Source organism: Scardinius erythrophthalmus, assembly GCF_964197995.2.
Source record: "Scardinius erythrophthalmus genome assembly, chromosome: 20".
NCBI classification, from domain to species: domain Eukaryota; kingdom Metazoa; phylum Chordata; class Actinopteri; order Cypriniformes; family Leuciscidae; genus Scardinius; species Scardinius erythrophthalmus.
This window is the reverse complement of record NC_138240.1, coordinates 36,386,083-36,406,392: the sequence shown is the minus strand read 5'-3', so window position 1 is coordinate 36,406,392 and position 20,310 is coordinate 36,386,083. Positions and strand designations below refer to the sequence as shown.

Genomic DNA, 20,310 nt, shown 5'->3' with positions numbered 1-20,310 from the left:
ATAATTTAGCCTACCATATCCTACTGTCACACGCGCACGTGCACGCTCGCTGTGTACACAGCACCGGCAGTACGCTCCACCTATCGGCAATTGTAACGCTTGCCGTAAAGCAAGTCAAATTTGTAGTTTTATTATGTCTCATTAGAACTACAGAAACGCGACCCGATCTGGCTATCTTACATAGTGTGGATATACCAGATAAAGGACCGCAAAGCGGTCGCATAAGTGCCTTTCACCCTGTCACAACTTGATGAACCACTGAAACGATTTTGGAAACATTATTTGAAGGTAAAAAATCCTACTTAGTGTTGCTTTAAATGGCCCTTATAGTAGAAATTGCTGTTTTAATGGGTTTCAATGGGTTCAAAAGCTGCTGAGAGGAACTATTTTCGTGTTACTAGTGCAAAACAGATTTATTTTAAAGGAAATGGGGGTGAAATAGTAAAATTCCAATCGAAATACACACCTGTGCCAGAATGTATGCAGTTGGCATTAACATAGGCAAAATGATAAAAAAATAAAAAAAATGTCCACACAGGTTAAATGACTCTATATTATACAGTGACTTGAGAAGCCGTCGGTAACTCACCGCTCCTCCTTTTTCTGACAGATACACTCTCCGATGATCTCCTTCACCTCAGGGTCCATCACCTTGTTATAGCTGGCAGGCTTCACTCCCTGAGACACACATTAAGAGCCGTTACTGTCGGACACAATCGCACGTGTTTGTGAGGAACAGACCCAAACTGATGCTGTTATTCGCTGATACTCTTCTCCTCCGGCGAGCTGAGACTCATGAGCTGAACTCATTCCACAGATCTATGAACCGGAGCGATTCTCGGCTTTTCAGGGCATAGAAATTACATTTCAGTCACAAAAAGCCATCGTTCAACTTAGAATATAGTGCACAAATTGCATGGACTATTTTTACTGTGATGTTTTGGTGGGATTTTTTTCTTCATTATGAATTATCACTGTATGAAAAAAGATTACTTTGTTCTCAATAGAAAAACAAACACCATCAGACAGGTTTGAAAGTGAATGAGGGAGAGTACATGACTGACATTTTACTTTTTTAGTAAACTATCCCTTTAATTGTCATAAAAAAAAGGTAAAAACACAAATACATATAGGGTATCTTACAGGGTATACAAATATGGAGATATTTGTTCTTGTTTTAACCATGAACTCACTTCATGTTTATCAGTTTTTCAGAAAACAAGACTTAATATCTTCAGTCATTTTGCTTCTCCAGTAAATGCATCTTGATTTAAGAATGTTTGGATATTTGTACTGGAAAACAAGACAAAAATATAATAATATAAAATACATCATACTATGTAAACAAGTAATTGCTAACTAGGTTTTTACTTTATTGCCGTTATTCATCAACTCTGCATGTGTGGATGACACCACAAAAGACCATTATACACAAACAAACAAATAAATCTCACAAGGGATCATGTGCTGAATAATTTACTTTTATGCACTAATGCCAAAGCAAATTTAGGAAAATATTATCTGGAAATATAGGGAGAAAAAATTCCTATTTCAACCTATTTCAGATGCATCACTTTTCCCAAAGAATATAATTCTAACGCAACCAATTTTAGAATGTACTGTATTTATTTGTTTGTTTTACTTAAACAAATGTTACCAGTGAACAACATAAAATCTCATTTAGTGTCATGAATGTTTCTTTTTTTGACGGATATGAGCAGCAGCAGGACCAGGGTCTGTGTAGAAAGTATTCTTCCTCCACTGAACTGAAATGAAATGATTGCAGTAGTGTTGAAGTGCAGGACTTACACTGGTGACTTTGCGGTAGATCTGAGCCGCGTTCTGGCACTCGGAGTACGGGTATTCTGACGTGGCCATCTCCAGCATGCACATGCCAAACGCATAGACGTCCACGGCCTCGTCGTAATGCTCCTCGTACATCTCCGGGGCCATGAACTCCGGCGTACCTGGCCAAATCAAAGGATGAAATACTCTTCTGATACACAGAGAAACCATCTTATAATAGCACTCAATCGCCGCCTCTCAATTCTGCAATAGTAGAAGTATAGCGGTTACCCCGGTTAACTGTAGTAGGCATTATAAGGAGGTAAGATGAAAAGAAAATGCAATAGAAACTTTCCTAAAGACTGCCTGGAACCTTCAGACATGCACTTGAATAAAAACAACAGCACCACGTTTTTACTCTGAAATGCGACTTTGAAATGCGATGCCTGTTTTTCTGTCCCCTAATTTAAGACCTCTTGAAATGACCATCAAGACTTTTCTTACACCATTTAATGTCCCCCTGTGGTGAAAATCCAACTTTTTATGTGTTTCTATGTGGTGTTTTTAATATTGGTAATATTAATATATGTTTTTTTTAAGACAAACCATCTGTAAATTCATAAGTCAACACCATTGCTGAGTATTAACTGCAGTGAGCTAGCCTGACATCGTCATACTCAGGTTCTAGTCAGAATGTGAGTCTGATCTGCTCCATTGGGCTGTGATCATGGGGCGTGTCTCAACAGAACCAGGAAAGAAAATGCCTCTGCACTCAATTGGATAGACCTACAGCCAATCAGAGCAACGGAGAAACCACAATGACCACAGGGTTTTCATTGCGCCCCATCTTTTAGCGACCATCGGGGCCAGCTGATAAATTAAACTTTTGCTGAATCCTGTAGGACGGACTGCAAAAACATCTTTCCGATCGACAAATGCCTTGATCGCAGTTCTCCGTTCCTCTATTAAAATGAATGCGCTGTATATCTTCTATAACAGACGCGATGGCGGTATCTTTGTTGTAAACTAATTCAACCCAAGCGCTCTTTGGTGACGTGGATGATTACGTTCCTGTTGATCATCTGTCCATCATCATATAAAGCCCGCCCTGACAATTTGATTGGTTCGAACAGCTCTGGTTCGAGCATAGTTGCTCCACAACGGATCAAGTCCAGACCGAACTTCCCGACCTCAAATGTTGTAGGCGGGGCTAAGTTCAGGCATCCAGGCTAGCAGTGAACCAAAGACAGTCTCAAAAACACGCTTTGAAATCACTGGTGTTTCTGACGTCACAAACTACCTTGTAACCAATCAGATCAACGTGTGATCGTCAACCAGTGGATCTCTGAGCTGAGTGAGTGAGTGGAGGCGGGGCTCATTTGCATATTCATAGAACTGTACATACTAAACAAGGCAAGGGTGTCGAGTTACATTCAAGCCATTTTTAGGCATGACAAAAAAACACTTAATATGTAATTTTGGTGATCAAAGATGAGTTTTAAGGGATAAAATTATTGACTACAGGGAGACTTTAAGATATTGTGAATATTGAATTTGATCAAACTGAATTTCAGACTTTGACGACCCATGGGGATCATGTAAACATGGTAAAATGTGTTAAAAGCAAAATCAAATGAACCCGAATAATTAAAAAAAAATCTGGATCCAGAACAGTTGGAAATGAAGGACCACCGCCTCACCGATCACACTCTTGGCGAAGGAGGCTCGCTTGAGCGTAGCCAGACCCAGATCGCCGATCTTGACGCTGCCCGTGGGGCCCGTGATGAAGATGTTATCACACTTCAGGTCCCGGTGGATGATGGGAGGAGTGCGCGTGTGCAGGAAATGCAGACCTTTGAGAATCTGACGGCACCAGCTGCGCAGAACTTTGGGTTTCATCACCTTAAAGCGTTTCAGATACCTGGAGGAAACAATGAGTAGCACTTATAACTGATAATCAGCATTACTTGTACTGTAATCATTTCAACACTGCTTAACATGTGCAGTATGTCCGTTTAACTGAATACATGACATTAACTAACCACAAAATGTGTGCTATATTATATCTGTATATCACTGTCATCTGGACGTTACTTTGACACACTCATCTCTGGCTGAGAAACGAATACTTATTCAACTGTTACATTGATACAAGAGCATCATAAAAGCACCGTAAACCTCCATACCTTCAGTCTGTATGGCTCGTACACTGTATCGCACGTCTTCTGAAGTCATATGATATACATAGTCTTCCTTTCTCTTTCTCCAACATGCATTTTCAAACTGCTCAAGAATGATGAGTGAACGCAAAAACGCAGAGCTGTCATATGACTTCAGAAAACGTAATATAGTCATATGGACTATGAAACCACTTTATAGTAACTACTATGTAATAACATTTAAATGAATCCTTTGATGAAGCAGCACTTCTTGTGTAATGTTATTATAATATACACAACAAGTGTTTTGCACTACAGCGCATTAGTGCCCGCCCACTTTTTCAGCGGCGTCGGTTCCGGAAGTATTTTTTCCATTAATTTCTCCAATAGGGATTTTTTTTTAGAGGGGTGGTATAATGCCCTTTTCACAAGATGTAAAATAAGTGTCTGATGTCCCCAGAGTGTGTGTGCGAAGGTTTAGCTCAAAATATCCCACAGATATTTTTATATCGCATGTTAAAGTTGTCACTTTTTGAGGGTGAGCAAAAACACACCAGTTTTGTGTCTGTTCCTTTAAATGCAAATGAGCTGCTGCTCCCGGCACAGGGGGCGGAGCTTCAAGAGTTTGCACTCACACAGACATGCACTGAAAATGTCAAACTTTTAGCCTTTTATGTTCAAACCGGAGTCAGTCAATGATGGAGAGAAGAAGTGACAACATGTAGAAGCAACAGGACATTTCTGAATGGTTAGTTGATGAATTTATGAAGCTGATGTGTAGTTATCTTCTAGTCATTGATTAGCATATTCTGTCTTGATAATCTATAAATCGTGTCCAGGGGGCGGGGTTTATGTAAATTCTAGGGTTGGTGATGTCACTAACCCGGGAGGAATGTGATGTAGTCTCTACCAGCCGTTTGTTGTAGTCCTTAAAAAGCGATTTCTTTAAAAGCAAATCTCTCCCTTTGCTTTGAACTTTGAGCGTTGTAACTTTGCAGATGTTGTTTATGCTCAAACAGCAACATCACACACTAACTAAAGTTAGAAAAATTAAATAATAAGCAACCACCCCTTTAAAGTCTTTGTTTTAGCGTTATAAGCCATGAACCAAACCAACCAGCTATGAGGAGAATCACAGCACTACAAACTTTGATTTGAAGCTTGTGAGAGAGAAAGACCTACAATCCCATGATGCATTGCAAACAACATAATCCAATAAAAAATGATGGAGAAATAGCCTATAAAACTGCTTATTTACAAATGTTGATTATAGCCTATATATATATATATATATATATATATATATATATATATATATATATATATATATATATATATATATATATATATATATATATAAACATATTTTAGTTTTTTTTTTCCAGAATATTCTTTGAGAGATTAGGGTGACCAGCTTGATTACATCTGCAGTGCTTCATGGGAGTGGGCGGAGCTAACAAGATATTTTGGTGTGTTTTGCTTGTGGCGACTATCTGATACTTCTGTACAGCATTATGGGTAATGTAGTTTTCACCACGAATACCGCTGTCAAACACAAGCAAATACAACAAAAGCAAATCCAAGCTCATAATTCACAGAAGGTGTGTATAAACGCTTATAAATTACTGTTTAAAATCAATTTCCCTACGGAGAAAATTTAGTGGGGTTTTTACTTCCAGAACCCAAATGTTGCGTACCTGGATGACTTCAGGGCGCTTTTATGTGTGTTTTGGAGACTGACAGGTCTGTTCAATAAGAACTATCACTGTATGAATAAAAAAATAAAATGAAATATATAAAAAATATAATAAATAAAATATAAAAATCAAATATAAAAACAAAGCAAAAAACACTACCACACTTGATTCCCGATCTGAATGTGACTCAAATGTCGGTGTCGTGTGGGAATCTCCTCACGTTTTGAGCGTTCCTGACGTCATGAGCTCTGTGACCAGAACGATGCACTTCTTGCCCTTCAGCGGACACTCCCAGAAGTCGTAGAAGCGCACGATATTCGGGTGCTGGAGACCCTTCAACATCTCGGCCTCCTCTTTAAAGCGCTGCCGCTCCGCCTTCGTCAGCTTGCGGTCCTGAAACACACACACACGCGATTAAAACACTCGGCCGGACACACGCAGTCACTCTCAGGAGACGAGGTTCTACACAGAAGCTTAAAGGGTTCCGTCAGACTCTTCATATATGAACATTCCATCATGGAAACATTTTACGGATTTAGTTTTTAATAATTTTTTATTTTTTATCAAATTTTATACATTAAACCTCATGTAAACATACTTTATCACAAAAAAAATGTAATAACCAGTTAAACATGACTGTATTTAAGACATTTCCCCTTATATAGAAGCTTTTTGCTGTAATGGTTCTTTAAAACTGAGTCTAGAACCGTAGAGTTCTATAAAGAACCCACTGAACCTAGAAGTGGAATGAGACCGTAGAGACCCAGATATATAAACATGAAAGAAGAGTCTTCATACTCCATCATCGGCTGGATGTTAAATCCCGCCAGACTGAATCCGCTGAGTGACTGTAATGAAGCAGAGAGAGATGGAGAGGCTGGTGATGTCATCATGTATTGAGTGTCTCTTCTTCAATAAGCGAGATCTTCCTCTGACGTCTCGGGTCGGTTTACACACACATTCACAGCACATTTAATCATATAGAGACACTTTTCACAACCCAGTCAATTCCTGGTGGAGAACATCAAGTCCGCTTCACACTGATACACACATTACTGAAGCGAAGTGTTGTTTCGTGCCGACTCTAAACCAGTGTAGCTGGAAGTGTAGAGGTGTCGTTTTTAGGGTCTAATGTGTGCAAGAAACTACATGAGTGTGTCTGAGAGAGTTTGAGTGTGTGTGAGAGAGAGTGTGAGAGTGTGTTGTTAGAGTGTGTTAGTGTGTTTATGTGAGTGTGTGACTGTGTTAGTGAGTGTGTGTGTGTGTGTGTGTGTGTGTGTGTGTGTGTGAGAGAGGCTGGCAGAGGTTTTTCCACATGTGTGTGTGAGTCTGTGAGAGGTTTTTCCGTGTGTGTGTGTGTGTGTGTGTGTGTGCGCGTGCGTGCGTGCGTGTGTGTGTGTGTGTGTGTGTGTGTGTGTGTGCGCGTGTGTGGCAGAGGTTTTTCCGTGCGTGTGTGAGAGAGAGAGGTTTTTCCGTGTGTGTTTGTGTGTGTGAGTCTGTGAGAGGTTTTTCCGTGTGTGTGTGTGTGAGAGAGAGAGGTTTTTCCGTGTGTGTTTGTGTGTGTGAGTCTGTGAGAGGTTTTTCCGTGTGTGTGTGTGCGTGTGTGAGGTTTTTTCATGTGTGTGTGTGTGTGTGTGTGTGTGTGTGTGTGTGTGTGTGAGCGAGAGGTTTTTTCATGTGTGTGTGTGTGTGTGTGTGTGTGTGTGTGTGTGTGTGTGTGTGAGCGAGAGGTTTTTTCAAGTGTGTGTGTGTGTGTGTGTGTGTGTGTGTGTGTGTGTGTGTGTGTGTGTGTGTGTGAGAGAGAGAGAGAGAGAGAGTCTGGCAGAGGTTTTTCCTTGCGCGTGTGTTTGTGTGTGTGAGTCTGTGAGTGTGTGTGTGTGTGAGTCTGTGAGAGGTTCTTCCGTGTGTGTGCGTGTGTGTGTGTGTGTGTGTGTGTGTGTGTGTGTGTGTGTGTGTGTGTGTGTGTGTGTGGTTTTTCCAGCTGCAGCAGCCTCATGAATTATGCAGTGTTTCCGGGAGTGTTTGAGTCTCTACATGCAGCATCTCCTCTCTCTGTTAGCAGGACTGGAGTGATCTCTGCTTCTCCTGCTTCTCTGCTGCCATAACGCTTCAAACAGGAGATTATCACACACTTTCACAAGCACACACACGTCACATGTCTGAGGCTGGTAGAAAAGATGAATGCATGTCAGCAGCCGAGAACACAAGAGCTGCACGTTTCCTTCAACTTACACAAGGAGTTGCATAAAACAAAAGAAAAAATAGAAAAATTCAGCCGATAAGAATGTCAAACGTTTCACAGGCATTGGATTGGGACTGGAGGGATTCGAGCACGTGCCAAACCACGTCCGCCTGTATAAGGTTATTCCCAATCTTTCAAAGCATGTAAGTTATGTTCACTTGTGTCCGTATGAGGGAGAGAGGGTGAGATAAGAGACGGGATGCAAGCTCACGTTTTTAGTTGATGCGTGAACTTCCCTAAACATTCAGGTTCTGTTGAATTCAGTCCATAAATGTGTGTGTGTGTGTGTGTGTGTGTGTGTGTGTGTGTGTGTGTGTGTGTGTGTGTGTGTGTGTGTGTGTGTGTGTGTGTGTGTGTGTGTGTGTGTGTGTGTGTGTGTGTGTGTGTGTGTGTGTGACGGATTAACCGATCATCTCTTCCTCTTTACTACTAGTTACAGAAGCAAATAAACATCAGTGAACATCAGAAGGAAAGTTGAAAGATACAGAACAACTTTCTGAAATCAATCATGTCTCATGAAATCCATCAATCCATGTTTCAACCGTCAATAAAACAGCCGGAGACCAATAACTATAATATCACAGTCACATTTACCTCAGAAAAGATATTTAATGACCATAAACTCAATAGTCAGCCAGAAAAATAAGAACTATAGAGAAGAGCATATTGCTAAATACATGCACTATAGTAAATATTCATTATATTTGGATGTACTGACATACATCCAAACTAATCCAGATCAAATATAACTGAACCAAAAGCAGAATTTAATCAAATCAAGCTTGTGAATCGAAATTGTATCGAATCATTAAATGCGTTAAATCGTTAAACACTCAGATGTGTTCTGATCCAGAGAGAGCCGTTGTCATGAAGAGATGTGAAACAGCTTCACTAACAGTCTTTTCAACATCACAGCTTCATTATTTCTCTTACAATCACTCAGATTATCACAGAAGTGCTGGAGAAAAGATTATAGCCCAGATATAAACACTGATGTCTACAGTAGAGATCAAAATAGAGCAAATCAGCTTTTAAAAGTCACTTGATGCTTCAAATGAAGATTGTATTGATTACATCGTTACACCAGTAGGTGGCGACAGGAGACTTAAAATATGTGTTTATTGAATCATTCACTCAAGAGATTTGTTTCAAAAAACGCTGATTCATCCAGTTATAAAACAAGAAGTCTTTATCATTTATGATTTTTTTAATATAAATATTTATATTAAACAATTAACATTTTGTCAGACTCAGAACCTCTAGTAAATTACATGTTATTTTGTTTAGTTGTCTGTTCAGAATTGGAGAATCATGGTACATTTTGATATTTGATACAAGGATGTAGTGTAACAACGAATTATTATTTTTTCCAAAGTGTTGACAACTTAGTGTTAACTAATAATTGTTGCAAACTGGAACTACCAACAAAATATTAGTGCATTCCTGGAGCTGGGCGTTGTTACACTGCATCCTTATGCATCGCTTTCTGCAGGACTTTTACTTTTCCCAAACCCCTGAAGTGACCTCGACGTCCGGGTTAGTGGTAGCATGAGCCGTCAGGCAAGTGTTATTTAAATAAACTCCTGGGGCCTCATTTATAAACGTTGCGTACGCACAAAAGAAGGCGTACGCCGTAATAATTGGTATTTATAAAAAGCTAACTTGACTGGAAAATGTGCGGTCCTTCTCGCATACTCTGACCCAGGCGTACGCACAAAAACGGGTGAAATGAGAAATGGCGACACCGTCGGCAGATGAAGAAACATGTGAAAGTGTGTGAAACTGTAGACCGTTGTGTAAAAGAAATGTCAATTCTGCCTCTCATAAATAACACGAAGACTTCACAAAGCAAGTCTAACAGTTAACAGCCACGAACACCCGTTTGATCGATCTGCAGTCTAAAACAAACAAAATCAAACGAAAATTACAGCAGAAATGCAAATTAACACATATTTGCAAAAAGAAAAGTGAAATATGTTCTGCAATAATATTGGCATGTTATGCAATTCATCCTCGTAGCTTGTCAGACGCAATCAAATGGATGGTAATAAAACGCTCCCGTATCCCCTTTCCTCCACCCGTGGCAGACACACTCTGGCGATGGAGCGCTAGACTCTTTTTTTTTTTGTCCGACGACTTTGATGTCCGACCATTTCTTTTTTATTTCGGCCACGGTCCGAGGTTGTGAGGCTGCAGCATTATCGGCGTCTGCAACCTTTTGCCACTCAAGTGCCTTTTTGCCATTAGTATTGCCCACACTGTGCCCTCCAAACAACATTTTACTTCTCTTTTCCACCTCGCCAACGATAATTTCTACTTCACATTGAGTGAAGTTACGTTTCTTGGTTTTCCTCTCTGTGTTTGCCATGATTTCGCAATCGATCACGCCCATAGTTGCCCATAAATAGTCCGTGAAACGCCCAAAAGTTAATATTCATCGTCGATTAATATTAACTTTTGGGCGTTTCACGGACTATTTATGGGCAACTATGGGCGTGACATAAAGCCGCAAAAGCTGCGCTACATTTAGAATTGATTGTGATTTATTAAGGGAAAACTGCGTAGGATGTGCGTGCGCACGGTTTTATAAATCCGAATATTTCTGTGCGTACGCACGTCCTATGTTTCATCCGTACGCCACTTCTGACGCAAATCCTACGCGAAGTTTTATAAATGAGGCCCCTGATGTACTTATAAACTTTCCAATGCCTCGTTTTATGAGTACAGAACATATTTGTAGTTCTAGAAGTTTGGTGCCATTCTGGGCATTATTAGTGCGGTAATTTACCAGATACAGCCTTGGATCCATTAGCGCCTGCACTAAACCATCCGGCTGATGTCTCTAAATAAGCTCTAACTTTAATAATGTTCGACCCAGGGAGAAAAGGCTTCTGTGGGGTGTTTGGCTCGAGGTCATGGTGCAAAGGACCCTAGGAGGATTTTACTCCGAACCATCCCTTTAATTTCTGCAGAATCTGTCATGATTCTGCCTTCATGTCCTAGATCTTTCTTGTTTTGAGGCAGGATCATGACAGACCCATGTTTTGTGTACAAGCACATGGCCATTTGTTTGGGCCATGTGCTTGTGTTGTCTCGTCACATAACCCCGCCCCCTTGTTACCCTTGTTTAGTCATTATTAATCATCTGTGTCACCTGTTGTCATCTTTAGTTTCTCCCTATTTAATCCCCTTGTGTTTGCTGTCCTGTGCCGGTTCATTGCCAATCTTTATGTGAAGATTCATTCGTGAGTAACCTGTTGAGAAGTCTTGTGAGTAACCTGTTGAGAAGTCTTGTGAAGTGTTTGATCCTGTCTTAGCTGTTAGTTTATTGTTCTGTTTTCTGTCAGTCTTAGTCTAGTCTTGTTAGTCTATCCTGTCTTGTTTTGCCCCCTCGTGGGTTTTGTTTTCCCTGTTATTTGTAAAGAATAAACCTTGTTTCCTGCAAACCGTCTGCAATTGGGTTCATCCTTGCATCACCATAACAGAATGAACCAGCCAACTTCGAACCCAGCAGACAGAAGGTCCTCGCCCGTCGAGTCTCAGTCGGACCTTCTTAAGGAGTGGTGGCACAGGACCATCGCCGACTCGAAGAGGGGCAGACTCCCGATCCCCTCCCAGGGAGAGCTTTCGATAAGGGAGTATGCCCGGGTCGCGAATGAGAAGCGGCTCTTCCTCCCTGATATCCTTCTCAACCGCTACTTCATAGCGGGTCTCAACGCTCCTCCTCCTCTGGCTGAACGGGAGAGGTTGATAGATCGCCCGTTTTCTGACATGGTGGACGGCCTGTCACGAAGGGAGTTGCGGGGCTCTGTCTTCTCTCCATCCGTCTCGCTGCCTGTGATCCCGGAGGGTCGTGTCCTGGCTGTTGTTGCCCAGGGTGTTCAGGCTGGTACTGTTTCGTCTCCCGAGGTTTTACCCACACCTGCTGATCTCCGTGGCAAATGAGGGAGGCGAACTTCATGGGATTCTCCTTCGGAGTCATCTTCTTCAGAGTCAGCGTTGCCCGAGAACGCCCTCCCAGCTCCAGTTACGATCCCTGCTGAACATCTCCAACTGGTCGCTAGTCCGGCTACGGATTCCGCTTCGCGACCAAGGAGAAAGAAGAGGAGAAAGGGAGCCTCTCGCTCTTCATCTCAGGCTTTCCCTAGCGCTGTTCCAGAGCCCGCTCCTGCAAGCGCTGTTCCAGAGCCCGCTCCTGCAAGCGCTGTTCCAGAGCCCGCTCCTGCAAGCGCTGTTCCAGAGCCCGCTCCTGCAAGCGCTGTTCCAGAGCCCGCTCCTGCAAGCGCTGTTCCAGAGCCCGCTCCTGCAAGCGCTGTTCCAGAGCCCGCTCCTGCAAGCGCTGTTCCAGAGCCCGCTCCTGCAAGCGCTGTTCCAGAGCCCGCTCCTGCAAGCGCTGTTCCAGAGCCCGCTCCTGCAAGCGCTGTTCCAGAGCCCGCTCCTGCAAGCGCTGTTCCAGAGCCCGCTCCTGCAAGCGCTGTTCCAGAGTCTGCAGTCAGGAAGGCTGCAGAGCGAGCAGCGGCCGATTCAGCTGCTAAGGCTGTTTTGCGGTCGGTTTCGGCGAGCCACGAGATGCCGATTGTCATCGCTGCAAGAGCCTTGTCCGAGTATCTGTCCAGTCTAGCCAAGATTCTGGAGATGCCTGTCCCAGCTGATGTGTCCAGCCCTGTCCCAGCTGATGTGTCCAGCCCTGTCCCAGCTGATGTGTCCAGCCCTGTCCCAGCTGATGTGTCCAGCCCTGTCCCAGCTGATGTGTCCAGCCCTGTCCCAGCTGATGTGTCCAGCCCTGTCCCAGCTGATGTGTCCAGCCCTGTCCCAGCTGATGTGTCCAGCCCTGTCCCAGCTGATGTGTCCAGCCCTGTCCCAGCTGATGTGTCCAGCCCTGTCCCAGCTGATGTGTCCAGCCCTGTCCCAGCTGATGTGTCCAGCCCTGTCCCAGCTGATGTGTCCAGCCCTGTCCCAGCTGATGTGTCCAGCCCTGTCCCAGCTGATGTGTCCAGCCCTGTCCCAGCTGATGTGTCCAGCCCTGTCCCAGCTGATGTGTCCAGCCCTGTCCCAGCTGATGTGTCCAGCCCTGTCCCAGCTGATGTGTCCAGCCCTGTCCCAGCTGACAGGAGGATGTCAGTGTTCAGCCCTGTCCCTAATTTTGTGTCCAGCCCTGTCCCAGCATCAGTCTACATCTTTCTCCACTCCCTTACCACCTGCCTCACCCATTGTCTTCGCTCCACTGCCGGCTGTAGCTGTTCCCTCTGTCACCACTTCACCCCGGACTGTTTCCCCTAAGACTGTTCCTCGTGTGTCCCCATCCAAGTCTGCCCGGACCCCTCGCCCTCAGCCATCGTCCTGTCCACCCAAGACCACAGTCCCACCCACCCACCCTGGACATTCCCCCATGAACTCTGTGTTGTCTCCGCCTCCTCTCCCTTGTTTTTTATTTTTATTATGTCACCCCAATCCTGTCATTGTGTATTCATGTCTGCCTTTATTAGTTTTTGTCATGTATTGTTGGTTTGTGTCTATGTCTCAGTCGGTCTTGTCCCGTGTTTCATGTTCCCTCTAGGGAGCGTCTGGAAGCCGCTCCTTGGGGGGAGGGTTCTGTCATGATTCTGCCTTCATGTCCTAGATCTTTCTTGTTTTGAGGCAGGATCATGACAGACCCATGTTTTGTGTACAAGCACATGGCCATTTGTTTGGGCCATGTGCTTGTGTTGTCTCGTCACATAACCCCGCCCCCTTGTTACCCTTGTTTAGTCATTATTAATCATCTGTGTCACCTGTTGTCATCTTTAGTTTCTCCCTATTTAATCCCCTTGTGTTTGCTGTCCTGTGCTGGTTCATTGCCAATCTTTATGTGAAGATTCATTCGTGAGTAACCTGTTGAGAAGTCTTGTGAAGTGTTTGATCCTGTCTTAGCTGTTAGTTTATTGTTCTGTTTTCTGTCAGTCTTAGTCTAGTCTTGTTAGTCTATCCTGTCTTGTTTTGCCCCCTCGTGGGTTTTGTTTTCCCTGTTATTTGTAAAGAATAAACCTTGTTTCCTGCAAACCGTCTGCAATTGGGTTTATCCTTGCATCACCATAACAGAATCGTGCAACTCTAAACAGCAACACATTTTATTCTTCTTTCCCTTTATCAGGCTTTACTCAAACTTTACAAACACACCAAATGATGATAACAAATGCATGATTCCCAAAGAGGCTTTAACTAGATTCACTTTAGACCATTTTATACTTTTAAAATCAGTGCGGTCAGCATGTGTAAAAGTGCAAATAAAAGCATGAAATAAACACTGACGTGCTGGCGAGTCGTTCATGGAGACAGGAGACGGTTTTGAGAGACAGACACATCTAAATATGGGCTGGAATCAATGAGCAGCTCTATTAGCTCAACCGCTGACTGACACACACTCCCAGAAGACATTTATTGATAGAGCTTTATACACACTCACAGATGAGCACACAGAGCACATCTGAGAGTACGCTTGCGTCTCCATTCCCAGAGGCAAACGACAAACCAAAGGTTAATCACAAAATCTGTTGTGTGAAATAAGACTTCAGCTGCAGTGGCTCAAACATCATAATGAAAAACTGCAGACACACTTACTGAGAGACTTTCCTTCATCAACTGCAGACTATTTATGTAGAGAACTAGTTAGTTAGAGAGGTACACTGCCAAAACAATTCTGCTAAATTTACGGTAAAAAAAACAAACAGCAGTTGTGTGTGCTAGTAGTTTTCCGTATAAATATGGTAGCAACATTTTAGGTTTTACAGATTTAACTTAAATTTACAGTAAAAAAAAAACCTATTATCTGATATAATGTTAATTTACCAACCTATTGAAGTATTAATATCTGTTTTGTACTATTTTAATATACTGACAACCACCAATCACAGTGGTGATGAGTCACATGATGAATCCAAGCTCATCACAAGCAGCTTTTCCACAAGCTGAGAAAGTTAAAGGTGGTATCAGCGATTTCAGGCCCAAACATAAATGATCACATTCATCTAATATTTCGCTAGCTGCACGCCCCATAAGCATGCTGTCAAAAAACTTCGTCTCTCTAGGTAGCCTAGGCTCTGAGATCTGCACACAAAAACAGCTGTTTTCAGTCTGTTTGGCCAAATAATCAAAACCCAAACAGATGGTGTTCCAACCAATCACCGACAGGGGCGGGTGTTGTGAGGTTTTCGCGTGCAGCCGTCATAGGCAGCCGTGCACGAGCGCAAAACCTCACAACACCCGCCCCTGTCGATGATTGGTTGGAACACAACCATTAATCGACATGCATGCAAATGCAATGCATAAATCTAACACTATTTGTTTGGGTTTTGAGTGATGTTGATACCAACTGTTTTTGTGTGCAGATCTCAGAGCCTAGGCTACCTAGAGAGACGCGGTTTTTTGACAGCATGCTTATGGGGCGTGCAGCTAGCGAAATATTAGATGAATGTGATCATTTATGTTTGGGCCTGAAATCGGTGATACCACCTTTAAATGTGCAGTCTGTAAGAATGACAGCTAGTGGTGGAAACCGGTACTGCAGTCCAAATTCACAATATCAGAGATCGTTGTTTCCCCGCCTCCTGACTCGACGCCAGTTTGAGGACACGCTACAGGAACGATGACGAAAGCTGAGGAGACTTACAGACTGCAAGTAAATGAGTTGATTTATCTGCAGTTTAATACGCTCTCGTTCAGAGATTTTTAGATGGATATCGAGGCTTTTTAGGTTGTGTGGAATCTGCAATCTCTGACCAAGGTTGTTTGCTCGTTTCCTAGGCTACAATACGCTGTGTTTCCCGCCAATTGGCATCTCGGGTGTGGAAACACTATTGGCTGAACTGGCTGTGGGCGGAGTCACACAGACCAAAACAAAACCCGACTGACAACACGGAGCGTGTAAAATGATGAGTAAAATAACTGGCCGTAGAAGTGTTTTTCAGAGAAACAAGAATATGAACTTTGCATGTTTCCTAAATATCTGCACACATAGGGTATTTCCATGCTTTAGTACATGAAAAAGTTACTCTAAGGGGCTGTAGTTACATAAAGCACCTTTAATACTAATAATATATTATATATATATATATATATACATATATATATACATATATACATATATATATATATATATATATATATATATATATATATATATATATATATATATATATATATATACACTAAAACACACATGAAATTTAAAAAGTGCAATAAACAAACAACATAAAACGCTAACGTACATAGCAGATTAGAAAAAACTAAGAAAAACTATGAAGAAACAGTTATTTCAACAAAAATACAATCAAATGTGAAGTGTTGCAGGGAATTGTGGGAATGTCAATTTACAGTATTTCACTGTAAATTATACAATGACTTGTTCTTTTTCACTTCCAAAAAAACCTAAAAAATTACAAATTACATTAAATGTACAGTTAGATCTATCACAGTTATTCACTGTATAGTACTTTCTGTCAATCAATTAACAGTTTTCACCGTAGCCTTTTTACAGCCTTTTACCGTTAAAAATCATGATCATCTTTTACAGTGTAGTTAGTGTGCTGATCTAGTCCAGATAGAGATAGAATTATCTGTTGAATTGTGGAGTTTGTGCAGTGTCTCTGTGCTTGCCATGAACTCACTGGCGTTTAGTTTCTTCCACACAGGAGACTCCTGACTTCAGCGCTTTACCACAGTCCTGAATGAACATGTTTGTGTTGCGTCTGACCTCAGCCCTGACTGACCCACTGACCTGATTCAGGACAAACGGCCCTGTGAATGCCCAGGTCATGGGGTCAGGGGTCACGGTACGACCCTGCACTTCAGAAGAGTCTCTATGACACTCGCTGACGCTGGGGTTTCGCTGTGATCATGGACACTTCCAGGGATATGATGCATGTCCATCTGAAGCACTTTAGATATGCCGTGTCATCATGAATAACCTCCAAACACTTTGTCTAAAACGTTTTAATTGGGATGGATAATAATTCTAATACTCATAATCTAGAATAAATCCATGGTTGTGTTCACAGATGAGCTGGACATAAATTGAATAGGTTCACTCTTTACAAGGACCAACGAACACTACAAGTTACAATACAAATATTTATGTCTTCAATTTTCCACTTTCAAATCCTTAAGCTTTCATTTTGGCTGAAACTGGTGAAATGCTGTAAACTTCTGTCAAAGAAGATGTTACAACACATTTTTACATTTACGCATTCGGAAGACACTTTTACCCAAAGCGACTTACGTTGCATTGAAGGATGTGGATCAGTTCATGCTTTCCCAGAGGATCAAACCCATGATCCTATGATCTACTGTTTGAGCTAGAAGAATGATTATGCAATTATGGCAATTAAATGAATATAAATGTAAATAAAGTGAACCTAGCAAACACTGCACTCCCTAATGCAGGTTAAACTCACTGAGCTGGAGATAGAGTTCGTGAGAAGCGGCATTTACTGTGAACCGAGACGCTTTTATAAGCGGATTACATGCGTGTAAATGAACACAGTAACACTCTTCATTCTGAAACAAACAGTGCAACAGTTTATACACTTCTATTAAAACACAAATACCATTTTAATTATACTATGTTACATGTGTTACATTACCCTGTTTTGGGCTGAGTTTAGGGTTTAGTTTAGTATTTATATTAAAACAAGAAGTCTGCGGTACTGTATGTCGTCTTTTAGACGGCCCAGTAAACGTGTGTGTTGAAGTGAACGTGTTTGTTCATGGATTAGGATGCAGCTCACATACGGTTTAAGCCTCTTTACAATGAAAGGAAACACTCAGGCTTATTTCAATTACAGCAGAAGAGTCTTAATGAACGCTCAGGCTGAAACAAAACAAAAAACAGCAGATATGAATGAAGAAAGCAGAGACACAGAAGGATTCAGTGGTTTCCTATCATGTAATGGCCACTGAAAGAGATTCGAACCCACGGTTTCACACAGTGTGTGTGTGTGTGTGTGTGTGTGTGTGTGTGTGTGTCTTAGGTCTTGTTTACACTGCAGGTTTTGATGCCCAATTCTGATTTGTTGCCTATATCCGTTTTTTTTTTTGACCGTCCGTTTTACACGTTCTTTCAATTGTGACCCATATCCGATTCATGTGTTTAAACTTGACATACTATCTGAAACATCGCGCATGCTTAAAGGGGGTTCTGACAAAGATGGACGAATGCGAAATATGCTTGATGCTAGCTTGGTGATAAATGTGAAGTTCGCCAAACATCACCATGATTATGAGGCGGAGGAGGAGAAAAGGGCCATCATTGCAGCATGTGCTTCGGTTATTGTGTGCGAGAGAGATCTCAGGACTGGCGGGAACATACAACACAATCTCATGAAAGTGTGTATCTATAGCACTCATGTTATTTCTCATGCCATTTATACGCCAAAAATAGTTTTTTCGTGCATGATACGCACTGTAAATCCCTTGGGTAGGGGTGAGGAGTGTGTGTGTGTGTGTGTGTGTGTGTGTGTATTACACGCCATAAAGTGCATATCTTATGCACGCGAAAACTGCGTATCATATGCACGAAAAAAGTATTTTTGGCGTAAATGGCACAAGAAATAAAATTTGTGCTATACGCACTTTCATGAGATCGTGGCGGGCTTTAACGAGGAACAGCGGGTCCGAAATTTTAGGATGAGCAAGCCAACCTTTGATATGTTGTCAACATTCCTCTCCTACAACAACACTGCGTTTCGCCGGGCCATCCGTCCCTTTGCAGACGCACGTCGGTGTTTCTCGTCATTAAACTGTGGAGACGTTGCCTAATGCCTCAGAAAACCCGATCTGCCTGTTTACATGACAGTCGCATTGGCACAGATATGATTTATATCTGATTTATTTCCACATATGAATGAGGCCTGGAACCGATCTGGAAATATCCGAATGCATGTGTTTTTTTCCTGTTTACACGGTCATAGAACACATCCGATCTGTGTCACATATGAGCAAAAAAATTGGAATTGGGTCACATTTCACTGACAGTGTAAACGAGGCCTAGAGAGGCACACGTTTAATAAATCTTATGAATATTCTGTATGCATTATGCAAGACAGACTCACATGCTTAAATTCACTTGGACTACATTGTTCATGGAAAATGAAAGAAAGGTCTGAACCAGTGTTAAGTCTTTTGATATGAATATTTTTCAATTCATTCACTTGATACACAGTGATACGAACCGTAACGATGGCGTGGGTTTTACCCTGTCAGTTACAAACCTAAAACAGATTCAGCAGGAGGAGACACTGAGTTACTGACGACTCCTTTCAGTTCAGAATCACTTTCTTTTAGGAGACAAAAACTCAATTTATCTGCACTTTGATCTGTGAAACTTTCCAGACCTTTTACATTCATAAAAAGCTTTATTGCAAATATTATAAAGCTTTAAAGCTTTATAGCTTTATTTTTAACGCCTGAAGGGAATATTGGAAAAAACAGAGCTTTTTAAGACAAGGCTGTTTGTTGGTTGCACATTTTAAAACCAAATGGAAGTCAAGCATCATCACCCTGCACTCTTTAAAAGTGACCCTGCAATGTTTCGCAAGACACAGAGCAACAGCTAAAGATATCGGTCTGTTTTCAGGACTTTGTGCCATGAGCTTACAGTGTGTGAAGAGAGAAACTGTTCACAGTTCGTGTTCATCAGTGTTTGTTTTAAAAATGCGAGAAGCTGAAGATCAACATCTTGAGCAATCTTGCTACTTGAAACATGGCAAACTATGAAAGTAAATCGGGTTGCAAATGCTGCTTTGAGAGTTTGAAGAGCCAAATACTGCAATTCTCGCTGTGGTCTGAAGCACAACTGTCTTCGAGACCTGACGCTGAGCCATGATGAGTTAACAGTGTTAATGTTTAGCCGGTGTTGAGAGCCGTTGTGTTTCTCTCGCTCCGGCTATTTTTGGACACAGAAACGCCTCCTCTCATCTCCGGCAGAATCACAACCGCAGAATCCTGATCCCGAGCCCTTCGGCAGGAGCTGAATATTAATACTAGCTTAATAACACAAAGGTTTCATTTTAATTCATCAATTTTTCATTTCAAATTAATGAAAATGAAAATTACATTTTCACGATTTCACAATCACAATTTTTTGGAGGTCTGCATCCACAAATGCCAACAAATAGATCTACTTCCTGTAAAATCTTTGCTCAATAAATACAATTAGAAAAATGCAAAGATCTGTTTGTTTAAGGGAATATTTATGTAATTTTAGATTTTGACCTCAATTTAAGCCACAAGGTTTCATAACCTTTCTAGCACTGCTGTCATTTGTCATTTTTCAGTGATGTTTTTCACATTTTTGAGATGTTGTCCTCATGGTCTGGTGTATATAAGCAACACACTAACCTTTCATGTAGTGTGTAATATAGCAGTTTATGAATGTAAAAGGTCTGAAAATATC

General features: G+C 41.8%; 1 protein-coding gene across 1 annotated transcript in view; it reads right to left on the bottom strand.

The window, feature by feature from the left end:
* The window catches only part of LOC308681038 (serine/threonine-protein kinase WNK2), a 78,865-nt gene that overhangs the window by 45,221 nt on the left and 13,334 nt on the right, over positions 1–20,310 (bottom strand). The window contains exons 3-6 of the mRNA XM_081349558.1: positions 5,862–6,034; positions 3,486–3,706; positions 1,810–1,967; positions 590–678 (exon numbers count right to left, since the gene is read on the bottom strand). Coding sequence (XP_081205684.1) covers positions 590–678; positions 1,810–1,967; positions 3,486–3,706; positions 5,862–6,034 — 641 coding nt within the window. The remainder of the gene's footprint in view (positions 1–589; positions 679–1,809; positions 1,968–3,485; positions 3,707–5,861; positions 6,035–20,310) is intronic.